Source organism: Alnus glutinosa, chromosome 13 (assembly GCF_958979055.1).
Source record: "Alnus glutinosa chromosome 13, dhAlnGlut1.1, whole genome shotgun sequence".
Lineage (NCBI taxonomy): Eukaryota > Viridiplantae > Streptophyta > Magnoliopsida > Fagales > Betulaceae > Alnus > Alnus glutinosa.
This window is the reverse complement of record NC_084898.1, coordinates 25,695,972-25,709,728: the sequence shown is the minus strand read 5'-3', so window position 1 is coordinate 25,709,728 and position 13,757 is coordinate 25,695,972. Positions and strand designations below refer to the sequence as shown.

The following is a 13,757-nucleotide window of genomic DNA, read 5'->3' as shown; positions in this document are numbered from 1 at the left end:
GCCCAGTGGGCCCCCAGCGGGAAATTCTTACGCAATCAGACCATCTACTCGTGCCTCGCCTGCTTATCCCCGTCTCTTTTGATTAGATTTACCTGCTGTTTGTTTATACGTACGGCAAAAGCCGTCGCCGGCATCAAATCTCCGGCACACTCATCACCGCCCAATCTGATCTGATATCGAATCCCACGGCTAGCCCATGTCGGTGTTAGACGAGGAAGACGAGAACTTGGCTCATTTCCTCGAATCGGAGGTCCTGTCCGAGGTCTCTGATCAGGTTCCCATCTTTCTTTTCTTTCTATCTGATATTTCTTCGTGCCATATTAATTGCTTTCGCTGTTTTTTTTTTTTTTTTTTTTTTTTTTTTTTTTTTTTTTTTTTTAAATATCGCAATCAAATTTAAATTATATTTTAATATAGTTGAATGGGTTTTCATTTCGGCCTCTTTTTTTTTTTTTTTTTCTTTTTTTTCTTTTTTTTTTTTTCAAATAGAAGTAAAAAAAGTTTCTCCATTTTTACCATGTTTCATGATGTCTTAAAGATGTTTGAGGGGGCTATTAGTTTTCTATTTTTTTGGGTCGTATTAATGAAAGGTAATTGATTTGGATATGCATATGAATGCAGGAAGATGCGAAAACAGAGGGAGAGCCCAAAGCAAAGAGAGTTCGTGTGAATGAGAATGAGAATAAGGAGGGAGGGTCTTCATCAAACAATAACAACAACAAGAGAAGCATGCTAAAGAGGATTGAGACGGGGCTTCTTAGCAAAATCCCTCCTGAGCTCTTCCCCCACATCCTCAAATTCCTCTCTTCCGAGGTTTTTTGCCATCTCTGTGTGTGTGTGTGTGTATATTCTGTTCTTCGACAAATTAGTTCAACTGCCTTATTGGATGTTGCGTTGTAATGGGTGTCCTGCAGGATCTTATAGCGTGCTCGTTGGTCTGCAGATTCCTAAGTAATGCGGCATCTGATGAGTTTTTATGGCGTCGCTTGTGAGTATTATCATTCCCATACTTTATTACGTTACATCTTACATCATATTATTCTTGTTTTATTTCCATACTAGTTTTATTTTATTTCTTTCAAGTTTCAAACTTTCAACTTTGCACTACCAAGTTTTTATTTGTTATTATTCTTTCTTCTTTGAAATTGCATCTAACTGATACATAATTAGTTACCAGTGCCTTCATATATATTTCAAATTATGTATATCTATAAGTGTAAAATTATTTTTGGTTCATACGTGTACTTTTATGTCTATGTAAGCTAATTTATGTATATGCAGGTACTGTATGAGATGGGGTTTATTGGCCCCTACCACAAAGTTACGTGAATGTCCTTGGAAAAAGCTTTATATTCAGGTACTCTTAATTTTGTAAAGTTCCAAGTAATTTTTTTTTTTTTTTATAAGTAATGTTTCTATTTTTTTTTATTTTTTTTTATTTTTTTTTATTTTTATTTTTTTTTTTTTTATGGAGTGCAAGAGAGGAGGGTTAGGATGGTTTTGGTGATTTTGGCTGTCCTGTCTCTTTTGACACTTACAGTTGAAGCTATCACTAACCAATATTTTTCTTTTCCTTTCTTCAGCGTGATGAAGAGGACATGGTTGAACTTGTTAGAAATTGCCCAATCGAGTTTAAAGAGTACTACATTCAAATGCAAGCGGCCAAGAGAAGCCAAGCGCCTCTTCCTTCACAGGTAAGACGGGTTACTGCCTGGGAACCTGACTGCTGATAATTATCTTTCCTCCACTGTTTTAAAAAAAGCATTAGCATTTTTTAATAATTTTTTTGTGATGGTAATGCCATTCGTATTTTTTGTTTTTTTTTTTTTTTGTTTTTTTTTTTGCATATAGTTCTTTATTCATATTTTTGTAATTTTAACGGACAAATGGAGGCTCTTTTCTTCTTCTTTTTTCCTTTCTTTTTTAATAAGAACAGGAGGCTCTTATTTTAGAGAAACCTCTAACTTGAAAAGTGAGCTTTTTTGCTTTTATGCTTATTTCGAATAGGTTCTCAATACACTACTTCATGCTGCCTTATTATGTCTGCTTTACATGTGAAGGTGAATGATGACCGAATAATTCTTGACAAGACAGTAGCTGATCAAGTGTCTACGTGGAAAAGCAGTAGGGGCCTGACTGATAAGGTTGTCACTGACCATGCATGTTCTGGAGAAACATGTTCTTACTACCATATTGGAGATGTATTTATTTGTGAGAAGACTGGACAGGTTCACGGTAGAGAACAAACAACTCTTCTCAGAATGGCAACCCTTTTATATGTTAATCTGTACAAATAGTTAGTAATAGCTTAATGCAGGGACTTTGAAGCTTATGAATATTTTTATATGTTTCCTTTTCTAGTCTGTGATGATACATGCAAAGAAGTTGTTATGGATCCCACCAACGAGCTTTTGGTCTGTACAATATCTGGGCATTGTTTTGATAGGTTACTTTCACCATCCGAAATGGAGCCAGATGCTGTGAGTATAAATTTCTTTTACCCTTTCTTTTTCCTTTTCGGGATGAGTCAGTTACTCTCAATTGTTTTTCTTGCAATGAGACTTTTAGTCAGAGTTGGTTCCCTCTACCCTCAGTTCTAGACTATATCAGAAGAGGTGAGAGGATTTACCCTGTTGGACAAAACTAGGCTTCCGTATGTCGATTTTCTCCCATCAAATAATCTTCTCAAGTTGTTTAGAAAAACATGGAGTCAGATGATTTTTGTATTTTTATTGGAAATTTGGAAATCTGTGAGATTTTCATTTTTCCCAAAGAGAGAGAGAGAGAGAGAGAGAGAGAGAGAGAGAGAGAGGACCCCAAATGAATGAATGTCTAATTCTTTCTTTCCATTGTGTTCTTTAATGTTCTTGTTCTTATAGTTGATGCCAAAAATTACATGTTTCTTAAGGATGATGTACTATGATTATATGCAGTTGGTTTATGTAGATGTGCTTCGCGATATATTCTACATTGGAAATTTATTTATTATCTGATGTCCTGTGTCTGGACCATCTTTTTGAACATGAATATCTTTAGCTGCGCGTTATTTCTTGCCTAGCCAAGTTAAAATGCACAGCTGTTGGTCACTTTAGGCGGAGCCTTACATACCAATTCCGATTCTTACACAGATTACCAATTGAGATTCTTATGCTGGCCAAAGTAAAAAAGGAAAAAAGAAACTTCTTCTTTTCTTTTTTTTTTCTTTTTTTTTTTCTGTTGTGAAATGTTTAGACTCATTTTGTTCTTCCCAATGATAATAAATGTTCCATTTTGTGGCTAGCAATATTATCTTTTCACTTCCTGTATCATCAACAAACACACTGGCATGTTTGCTTCATTTGATTGTAACGTGTACCCCCAAAAAAATTTCAGGAAGTACAACAAGGTGGTGTGACAGATGAAGCAGAACCATTCATGGGCTCTGGCCGCTTTGGTAATGAAAATTACTCTTCTCTTCTTTTTTTTCTTCTTCTCTCAATTCTTTTATATATGTTTATGATCTTCTGAAACTCTTTTTATATAATCTCATTATGATGTGTGTCGCAGCACGAGCATATCTGTTAGGATATAATTGCGCTGATGAAAAGGAGCTGGAAGCTGCTTTGCGGTTTTGCTGAACCAACTATGGGTCTCTTGCCTGTATTTGGCATGTTCAGAAATGACAGTGAATGTAAATTTTTTACTATTTGGATATTGAAGATTGCTGGGGACAATGATGTTTATGCATTTAGTGATAACTCCAAGTGTTAGATTACATAACAGGAAGTATTGTTATTGTTAGTGCTCTTGTTGTAGTTTTGTTATTATATAAGTTGATTTTAGATTTGCAGGTTGGCATGAGCATATATCTCATTGTGGATGATTATTTGCTGGTAGACCAACATAAAACATGGGAAATTGTAGGATCCATGGGCCTGCGCATGTGAAATTCAACTGGTTTCATTGACTTCCCGTGGTCTAGACACAAATTTCTTCAGTCAAATCTCTTTGAGGAAGTTGCCTTTTACTATGCTTAGTTTCTCTGATTGATTAGTTTGGTAGCTGGTCAGGGGTGATGTGTGTGGCTATTCTTACAGTCATATAAACATATTTTCTTGAATTACTCTGGAAAATAAGACTATGCTGATTCCTTGTTTGAAAAAAATAGTTACTCTGGAGCTTTGGAATATAAAGAGAAATATCTATCCAACTTTCTTTCAATTAGGCTGATGAATGGTTGATTTAGAGTATCTCGTAATCATTGTTGGGGACAGGGCCTAGGAAATAGAGGGGGGAAGTTTGAGTAAAAATATGGACCCCTCAACTGCTCTAAAAAGTCTAAGCCGCCATGGTTCAATTGATCAAATTAAAAGGGTTGTTTTCATTATAGATTGATTATATGGGAAGACAAAATTGGCTTTCCAATTCATTAATATATATATCATCATATCAGGTGATAATTTGATAGGAAAAGGTAGGGAAACGTATCTTTCTCTTTCTCTATCTCTATCTCTATCTCTGTTTATTTATTACAACAAACTCAAATTCTTCCGCCCTAAAAAGGCATTAAGGTTTCCCTCCCCTTATAATATGATCATCTCTTTGCCAATCTGTCTTCGTCAACTTTTGTCCTATTCTTAGGCCATGCTTAGTTTTGATTTCAGAATCCACCTAATTCTCTTAACATTATTTTAGACTAAATTCATGTTATTCACCATTTAATGCCCACTAAAACTTTCCAACTTATTTTTATATGAGTTTATATATAAAAGAAAATAATTAAAATTTGTACGAAAAAAAATCAGTTTCCCCTTTACTTCAAATTTGTGTTCTCTCGTGATCTCACTTACTATACTAGTGCGTTTGGAACCTTTTTATTTTTTTATTTTTTTGGTCTGGGAGTTTAGGTTAAAGGAGCCTTCTGCCCGGTGCATTGAATGGGGACTTCATTTATATGATGCTCTCATGTGACGCATATGCATATGTAATGTATGTATGTATGTGTGATCACACATTACACAACACTCACTGAGCTCAAGTCGTATTTAATACATCTGCCTTTACCCTTGGAATCCGCAACAAAAATCTGAAAAAAAAAAAAAAAATTAATAATAATAATAATAATAATAATACCCCCTTTTCTCCTCTTCCGCTTCACTTCTCCTCCATTTCTCCTCTTCTTCTCCGTACACACAGAACCCCAAAGCCCCTTTTGCGTCGCCGGAACTGACCGGTTTTCTCCCTAAATTGAAGCTTTCTTTGGATCTTACATTCTCGAGGCGAGGACCGACATCTGTAGCTTCGGCTACACCTGCCGGCTTCTTCATTCCTTCCCATCACGGGATTCCGGCGAGGCATCGCCGGAAGACCGCCGTTTCTACTAAGGCCAATGACCCACAAAATTTTCTCGTGATTTTCTTCGTCTGAACTACCCTTTGGTAAGGAATCAAATTTCTTATGATGAGATCTTTTTGTTGCCTTAAAGAGAGAATCCCTTCTGACTGCCCTTTTTTTTTCTTTTTTAATATATTTTCTTTTGTGTGTGTGTGTTTGTGTATGTATTTATAAGTGGTTTTATTGCTACTGGACTTACTAATTGGGGAAATTGTTATAAAGATTATTTGTTTTGATTTGATTGTGTGTGAGGTTGTGTGATGCTCAGATAATTTTTGTGGGTTGGGTGAATCTTGGAGAAAGTTCACCATTCCTAATCTTCTTTGTTTTCAGCTTCTTATTCTTTCCTCTTTTTACTTGGAAAAGTAGTTTTTTTTTTTTTTTCTCCTTCTGCATGGTTTTCGATTTGGGTGTAAAAGTTATACACTTTCCTGAATCTGGTAAATAGGCAGTATAGAATTCACATCAACTTTCTAAACTATCCGTTTGCATTAAGGCCGAAAAGAGTTTTCCCAAGAACAAATTCGTTTCGGTTCTATCTAAAGTTCCAATGCTCAAATATTCATGAACATTTTCTGGGAGAAATTTCATCAGGAATCCTTAGTTCCACCTACAGCAACAGTATCCTCTTATATTACAAGTTCCTTTCATCTTTCTTCCTTATCTCAAAAACAATTTTCCTGGGAAATATTTTTTTGGGAAAGCTTATATAGATGTATGTATTTGTGGTGTATCTTCTGCTTTAATTTTACTAGTTTCTATGCTTGTGTTGTAGGCATGTGAAAGAGGAAGTATCGGCTGAGGTGGTTCAGTCACTATGGAGTCGTGCAACTGCATTGATCCACAATGGCCAGCTGATGAATTGTTGATGAAGTATCAATATATATCGGATTTCTTCATTGCACTCGCTTATTTCTCTATCCCTCTAGAGCTGATCTATTTTGTCAAGAAATCTTCGGTGTTTCCATATAGATGGGTCCTTGTTCAGTTTGGTGCTTTCATAGTTCTATGTGGGGCAACACACCTTATTAACTTATGGACTTTTACCACACACTCGAGAACTGTGGCGATAGTAATGACCACTGCAAAGGTTTTAACTGCAGTGGTGTCATGTGCAACTGCCCTCATGCTTGTACATATTATTCCTGATTTATTGAGTGTTAAAACCAGAGAACTGTTCTTGAAAAACAAGGCTGCAGAGCTTGATAGAGAAATGGGCTTGATTCGTACGCAAGAAGAAACAGGTCGTCATGTGAGGATGTTGACCCATGAGATCAGAAGCACTCTTGATAGACATACCATACTGAAAACCACTCTTGTTGAGCTGGGTAGAACTTTGGCATTGGAAGAGTGTGCCTTGTGGATGCCAACACGTACTGGATTGGAGCTTCAACTCTCCTACACTCTCCGTCAGCAGAACCCAGTTGGACTTACTGTGCCTATTCATCTTCCTGTGATCAATCAAGTTTTCAGTAGTAACCGTGCAGGAAAAATATCACCAAATTGTCCAGTGGCAAGGCTACGGCCTCTTGCAGGAAAACACATGCCCGGAGAGGTTGTTGCTGTTCGTGTCCCACTCCTACATCTCTCTAACTTCCAAATTAATGATTGGCCAGAGCTCTCGACAAAACGATATGCTTTGATGGTCTTGATGCTGCCCTCAGATAGTGCAAGGCAATGGCATGTTCATGAGTTAGAGCTGGTTGAAGTAGTCGCCGATCAGGTCTGAACTTACCCTTTATCTTCTTGACATGAGATTTATTTTACTTCACTTGTTTTCATTGAAAAGGAAGTTGCTAAATTAAACTTTCATATCTTTGATTTCCATTTATGTCCAATTTTGGACTGGGGTATTTCCTAATAATTACATTTGATTAAAAAAATATCATAACGTGTAAAAAGAAATTGTCTTTGGTATTTTGAGTTTTTCTCTTCTAGAGAGGAGAACTATAAAATATCTTATGTATAGAGAACATGAGTCCTAGATATCTTGAATGACCCTTGATGCTATATGTGTTGATGGAAGTAAGGGGTTGGCTCAAGTGGTAAGGGCCTTGGTCATGGTGGCATTTCTATCAGGTCTAAAGTTCGAATCCCCTTAAGTGCAAACAATTTCTTGGTGCCTGCCCGCTAGCAAAGCCAGAATATTACCCGATTCGTGTGAAGGGAGCACTTTGCACAGGTCCAAGGTTTACCCGACCGGGGCGGGTGCATGAAGTGGTCTTGCCTTGGAGCGGTTCCTCGTCCAAAAAACAAAAACAAAAAAAGAAGGAAATAAGTAGTGCTTTTGAAAGGGTAGAGATGGATATATATATATATATATAGTTGCATACTTCCAATGTACTTAGAGGGGCGCCTAACGCTTTTTTTTTATTTTATAAAATTTCATTTAATTATCAAAATATATATATATATATATAGTTGCATCAAAAATAGGGCACCTGTGAAGTTGTTACTGTTTACATCTTGGAGAAGTAGGCTTGAGTAGGTTACAAAGTGTTTCCTCAGTTCCTCTTATGTAATATCTTGGTGACCCTGCTGTGAGATTGAAACCATCAAGCACACCTAAAAGATCATCTAACTTTCACAGCCACCCCCTTGTCCTAGTATTTTTACTTAGTAAAATATTTGCTCTTCTTTTGAATCTAAATTTAATTAAAACTTGTATTAGAAGAACAAAAGCATGTATCCTATTACACACGAGATATTCAACAGGAATGTGTAATAATAATAATAATAATAATAATAAAAGAACAAAAGAAGAGACCTAAAGTTATTGTATGACAGGTCTGTTTATCGTGGAGCTGCCTGCATACCGTGAAGTGGATAACTGACTATGATCTCAGAGAAGCCAAGTTCCTATTCCCTCAGATTGAAGTGTAATACATCCACTGTATTATATGCGTATGAGTCCTTATAATGGGATCTGTTACAGATTGAGTTATAATAACACTCTTAGGCAACTCCTACATAACTTTTGCTGTGGTGGCTATAAACATGAAACTTGAATAGACACCAATAACATTGTTAGAGAATATAGTAATAGAACGTAATTCCATGGACATTGGGCAATTACTTGCAACTAAAAGAAGACGGTATCTATTATGGCTCACAAATTACTGTTAGAAAGTGTGCTCATTTATGTATTTTTACTGTTGGGCCAGGTGGCCGTTGCTCTCTCACATGCTGCAATATTAGAAGAGTCGATGCGGGCAAGGGATCTTCTTATGGAGCAGAATGTTGCTCTAGATCTGGCCAGGAGAGAAGCAGAAACAGCAATTCGTGCTCGCAATGATTTCTTGGCAGTTATGAACCATGAGATGAGAACTCCCATGCATGCAATCATTGCACTTTCTTCCTTGCTGCAGGAAACCGAGCTCACACCTGAGCAGCGCCTGATGGTCGAAACAATATTAAAGAGTAGTAATCTTTTGGCTACTCTCATAAATGATGTATTAGATCTTTCAAGGCTCGAAGATGGCAGCCTTCAACTTGACCTTGGAACTTTTGACCTTCATTCTGTATTTAAGGAGGTAGGTCTATCAATTTCTGCCAAATATTATTTCTTTTTTATTGACTTGCGACATTAGGATATACATTTTTTTTTTTTTTTTTTTGAAGTTAGGATATACATGGATTTCTTTAGATGCTTGTTGTAGTAAGTTCAATTTTTCGCATCTCAGGTCCTTAACTTGATCAAGCCTGTTGCATCCGTCAAGAAGTTGTTGGTTACATTAACTTTAGCACAAGATTTGCCAGTGTATGCTGTAGGTGATGAAAAACGCCTTATGCAAACTATTCTAAATGTTGTTGGTAATGCTGTGAAGTTTTCTAGAGAGGGCAGCATCTCAATCACTGCTTTTGTTGCAAAATCAGAATCTTTAAGAGATTCTCGAGCACAGGACTTCTTTCTTGTGCCAAGTGATAATCACTTTTATTTGCGTGTACAGGTTCGTTTCTTCAATATTCTATTGAAATCCTTCAGTCTGAGGATGCTTAGTTGTTTTATGTTAAAAGCTAGTTGTGTACATTTACCTTTTCTCTTCAATTATAGGTGAAAGATTCAGGATCAGGAATTAGCCCCCAGGATATGCCTAAGCTCTTTACGAAATTCTCGCAAACTCAATCACAAGCAACTACAAATTCTGGTGGCAGCGGACTTGGCCTTGCAATTTGTAAGAGGTAATTGTTAGGTTATACAATCAGCTTGAATAGTGATCTCTGCCTGTTTTTGGCATTCCAGTATTTGCAGAGTAATAACTAAGTTCTTTAAAAAGATTCTTTTTCATATGTAAATGTAGCTGTAATGCTTTTTCCTTTTGCATGGTTTGATCAGGTTTGTAAATCTTATGGAGGGACATATTTGGCTTGAAAGTGAAGGTCTTGGAAAGGGATCTACTGCCTCTTTTGTCGTGAAACTAGGAATTCCAGAGCTATCTAATGAATCCAAGCTTCCTTTCGTACCTAAAGTGCCAGCAAATCATGGTCAGACAAACTTTCCAGGGCTCAAAGTTCTTATTACGGATGATAACGGGTCAGTAGCATTGCCATCTTTTGTACTTCTGTGTTGGAATGTATTACACCTTGTTTGGTGTTGAAACGGCTGAGTTCAATTGTAAATGTCATTGAAGCTTGAAATCAACATGGTAAGTTTAGATGTTGGACACTAGGGAAGTAGTAAAAGCATAACAATAATGAAAATGGACTAGGCAGAAAGCTGGTGCAAGTTTACATATAACTATATCATATTACAGTGATGAAGATATATAGAGGACTTTCACCTCCCTCTTGATCAAAGGTTCAAACCATATAAATTCCACTATAGTTCTTTTGTTTTTTTTAACAAGTAATCAAAATATTATTAAAAAGCACAAAAGGCGCAACCTAAGTACTCAAAGAGTATACAAGAGATACATCTAACCAGAAAGATAAAACAAGTCAAGAAAATCATGAAACTAAGTAAATTAAGATCTAGAGCAGTTTTCCAGTGGTAAAGAGTTATGAAAAAGAAAAACTTTAGTTCCACCACCATCCTCTTACGGTATTCAAAACTTATATCATTTATTTCCCTCCAAAGACACCACAAATGGTAGAACGGAACCATATTCCACACTGCTGCACTTTGAGGACTGCTACCCAACCCTCTCCAACAAGCAAAAAGGTTTACTAATGACCCAAGCTAACCCAACATGACTGAAAAGCGTACTGCCCAAGGCAGTGTCGATCTCACTGCGGAGAAGAAGATGATCCACAGACTCCTCACACCTCTTACACGTATAATACTAGTCAACCACAATAACACGCTTCCACTATAGTTTCTACAAGTTTGGAGAAAATGTCTCATTAAGCCCATAAGTTGATTAAAAATTGGACTGCAAATTTGGCTCCTTTTCACATAGCTATATGAAAAGTGGGTTCTCTCTCATAGAAAGGTATCCTGAAACCTTTTCTTGTTTTAAATGAGCATTCTGTGAGGTTTAGAAGGGAGTTTTGTTGCTGGTAGGAAATAACTTAGTCCATTGTGTATAAATGGTTAGAAGCGAGATTCCACAGGACTTGACAACTTTTTCCATATTATGGTCTTCCTCCTTCCTGAGTTTAGAGCTGGTCAAATGAATTCTCATGGAAATATCATGAATAGTTTAAACTGAATCTGTGGGCATGGAGTGTGTCAGTTTAAAGAGTGGAGTTTTAATTGCTGTGCTATTTTTTTCTTTATTTTCTTCGTTAGTTTTAGTTTATTTATTTATATTATAATGATGAAAACATGTTTTTGTCACTTGTCATTTTGCATATTAATAAAATATTTGATTCATGTGAATCATGATATTTGGTTATCTTTTGGGATTTAGAACCACCCTTCATGAGGTTGTAACTGTAACTGATGTTCAGACTGGAGTCGTTATTGGACACTTTTTGCAATGATTCATGTTTGACTGATATATCTAGGACTTGGTGTATAATCCCAGTTCCATATCCCTTCAGGCTTGGCTCATATTAAGCTAAGATGGACCATCAGCTTCACTAGCTTAATTTGTTCCGAGCTTAAGTTTCTAGGCAAATCATCTCTACTGATTGCTAGGTGAAAGACCTACTCAATTCCAAAGTAACTGATGCTGATGATATTCTGATAGCTAATGAGGCAAATTTGAAACATGGAGTTTTTGCAGTTGATGATGATGGCAGGCTGAAGAAATAGTGAGGGTTCGGATACTGAATGTGAATTGTCTGATGCCTTTTTGCACCCCTAGATATTGAGATCTTTGCTTTACAAATATTGTCTGTTTAGAGGAGCATCTAGTATTAGAACATCGAGATTGCATTTGAGCTTATTATCTATATCGTTGGCATGACACAAAAATGGGTATGTTTGATAATGGTGTTTTGATGTGATATAAAGGTGAGAAAGTGTTTTTTGGTTGGATCCACATTTGAAAAGTGTTTTGTGTTTTGAATTGTTTGTTAATGGTTTTGAGAAAAGTGTGTTTTTGGTTTTGAAAACAGAAAACTGTTACCAGACAAGGCCTTGAGTTGGACATAGGCCTAGAATAAAAAGTTAAGTCTGGACTAATGTCTTTTTTTCTTTGCCCTCTTCTTCTTCCTGGATTCTTGGTGTGGACAATAGTTGAAAGGAAGTGACTAATAATGAAATAGGTGGTGGTATATCCAATAAAATTGTCGGACAGTGGATTTGGTTGACTGATAATAATCGCACCTCACTGAAACTTTTCATAGAGGAAGTGATGGATCTCTTCTTAGTGAATGCACGAGTTTAACTTGCATGAGTAACTTAGAGATGTGGTTAGTAGGTGGCTCTATATTCGTGGTCCCATCTCTTGCCATCAACTGGCTCACAAGAATTTTATATTTAGTTTGTGGTGTTGAACTCTAACTGACATTCAAGAAACATAAACCGTGATGGGTGGTACATTGATCCTCAGAGCTGAGGTAATATTGTCAAAATTTTGATTAATATCAGCTCTCTCTCTCTCTCTCTCTCTCTCTCTCTCTCTCTCTCTCTCTCTCATGTTGTGTATGCAAGTCTCTATCAACTTATTTACACACAAAAATCTTAAAGCATGATACTAGAGCTCCTCAAAAGCAGCTAGAACTTGCTTAATTTGGTAAACAGCTTAATTGTATGTATTTGTGGTTGTTGAAATTGTATTTGTTACGGTACAGGGTTAGCAGGACAGTGACAAAGGGACTGCTTGTGCACCTGGGATGTGATGTGACGAGTGTAAGCTCAAGTGAGGAGTGCTTGCGTGTTGTTTCTCATGAACATCAGGTGGTATTCGTAGATGTGTGTGCCCCCGGCATAGATGGCTATGAGCTTGCTGTCGGTATACGTGAAAAATTTACAAAACGACACGAAAAGCCACTTATCGTAGCACTTGCTGGAAACACAGACAATGTTACAAAGGAGAACTGCATGCGGGTTGGTATTAATGGAGTTATACTCAAACCTGTTTCAGTTGATAAAATGAGGAGCATTTTGTCTGAACTTTTGGAGCACCGGGTTCTGTTTGAGGCCGTATAATTGATACGCAACCACCCCAAATAATTCTTTTTTCTTTTTTTTTTTTTCTTTTTTTTTTGTGAATTTCTGTCTCGTGTACATATGTACCTCGTGTATTACATTAAAGATGAAGCGACGGTGGAAATAACATGACAATGCTAGAAAGCAGGTTTATGTATTCTTTTTGTGCAATTCGCGAACCATGACGGATTGCTTGCTGCCGTCGTTTCTGTAAACTAATTGCTGTTCTATTATATTTCTATTAATCATGGTCTGAGCCCACCAACTGCCATTTCCTCTACCATGCCATTTTCACATGCACACCATGTGGACCTGCTGGATTTTTTTTATTATTATTATTTAAAAGAGAGAGAGAGAGAGAGAGAGAGAGAGAGAGAGTGAAAATGTTGGAACTTTTTTAATATTACCTGTTGAAGCAGCCGTGTGAACAGTCAAACAGCAGCTTCCTTGGGAAGTCCCTTATTCCCTGTGATTGGATTTGGAGGGGGGTGAAGGCGGCGCAAAAACAATACATTCCGCGTCCGCGTTCTCATCAAATATAGTATATGCTCTGGGAAAATCAAATTATTAAATTTTTAAATAGTTTTTCTATTATTTCAAGGTTTTGAAAAAATAGAAGTATTAAAAAATATTTCTTTGCTTGTATTCTCTAAAAACTGTTTTCGAAAACAATTTTTAGAAAACACAACCGAAATAACAAAATAAAAAGAGCACCAGAAAAAAAAAAAAACAAATGTATGCCTCAAAAACAGTTCTCGTTTAGTGTTATTATATACAACATTCGTAAGCTTCTGTCAATATGCCATTCTTTGACAGAAGAATGGTTTAGTGTTACCCTCAAACC

General features: G+C 36.6%; 2 protein-coding genes across 3 annotated transcripts; both read left to right on the top strand.

Annotated features, from left to right (window-relative positions):
* Positions 1 to 32: 32 nt before the first annotated feature.
* Positions 33 to 3,780, top strand: LOC133854325 (F-box protein SKIP31). Of its 2 annotated transcripts, none has more exons than XM_062290471.1 (9): positions 33 to 262; positions 622 to 813; positions 915 to 988; positions 1,282 to 1,357; positions 1,584 to 1,694; positions 2,061 to 2,235; positions 2,362 to 2,480; positions 3,373 to 3,433; positions 3,547 to 3,780. In XM_062290471.1, the coding sequence occupies exons 1-9, from the start codon at positions 197 to 199 to the stop codon at positions 3,615 to 3,617; spliced, it is 945 nt and encodes a 314-aa protein (XP_062146455.1). In that variant the 5' UTR covers positions 33 to 196; the 3' UTR covers positions 3,618 to 3,780. The 2 variants fall into 2 exon arrangements, with proteins under 2 accessions (XP_062146455.1, XP_062146454.1); XM_062290470.1 differs by having other exon boundaries at positions 44 to 274.
* A 1,307-nt stretch (positions 3,781 to 5,087) lies between these two features.
* Positions 5,088 to 13,161, top strand: LOC133854086 (ethylene receptor). The gene is made up of 7 exons (XM_062290111.1): positions 5,088 to 5,417; positions 6,149 to 7,096; positions 8,538 to 8,906; positions 9,057 to 9,323; positions 9,428 to 9,555; positions 9,710 to 9,907; positions 12,556 to 13,161. Exons 2-7 carry the CDS (start codon positions 6,191 to 6,193, stop codon positions 12,911 to 12,913), a joined length of 2,226 nt encoding a protein of 741 aa, XP_062146095.1. The 5' UTR covers positions 5,088 to 5,417; positions 6,149 to 6,190; the 3' UTR covers positions 12,914 to 13,161.
* Positions 13,162 to 13,757: the final 596 nt, after the last annotated feature.

Bases quoted from the DNA above. Each gene is read 5' to 3' on its own strand.
- LOC133854325 (XM_062290470.1), top strand. From the start codon at position 197: ATGTCGGTGTTAGACGAGGAAGACGAGAACTTGGCTCATTTCCTCGAA. The intron at 814-914 runs GTTTTTTGCCAT...GGTGTCCTGCAG, and splicing joins TCAAATTCCTCTCTTCCGAG to GATCTTATAGCGTGCTCGTT. The intron at 2,236-2,361 runs GTAGAGAACAAA...TTCCTTTTCTAG, and splicing joins GAAGACTGGACAGGTTCACG to TCTGTGATGATACATGCAAA.
- LOC133854086 (XM_062290111.1), top strand. From the start codon at position 6,191: ATGGAGTCGTGCAACTGCATTGATCCACAATGGCCAGCTGATGAATTG. The intron at 8,907-9,056 runs GTAGGTCTATCA...TTCGCATCTCAG, and splicing joins TTCATTCTGTATTTAAGGAG to GTCCTTAACTTGATCAAGCC. The intron at 9,324-9,427 runs GTTCGTTTCTTC...CTTCAATTATAG, and splicing joins ACTTTTATTTGCGTGTACAG to GTGAAAGATTCAGGATCAGG.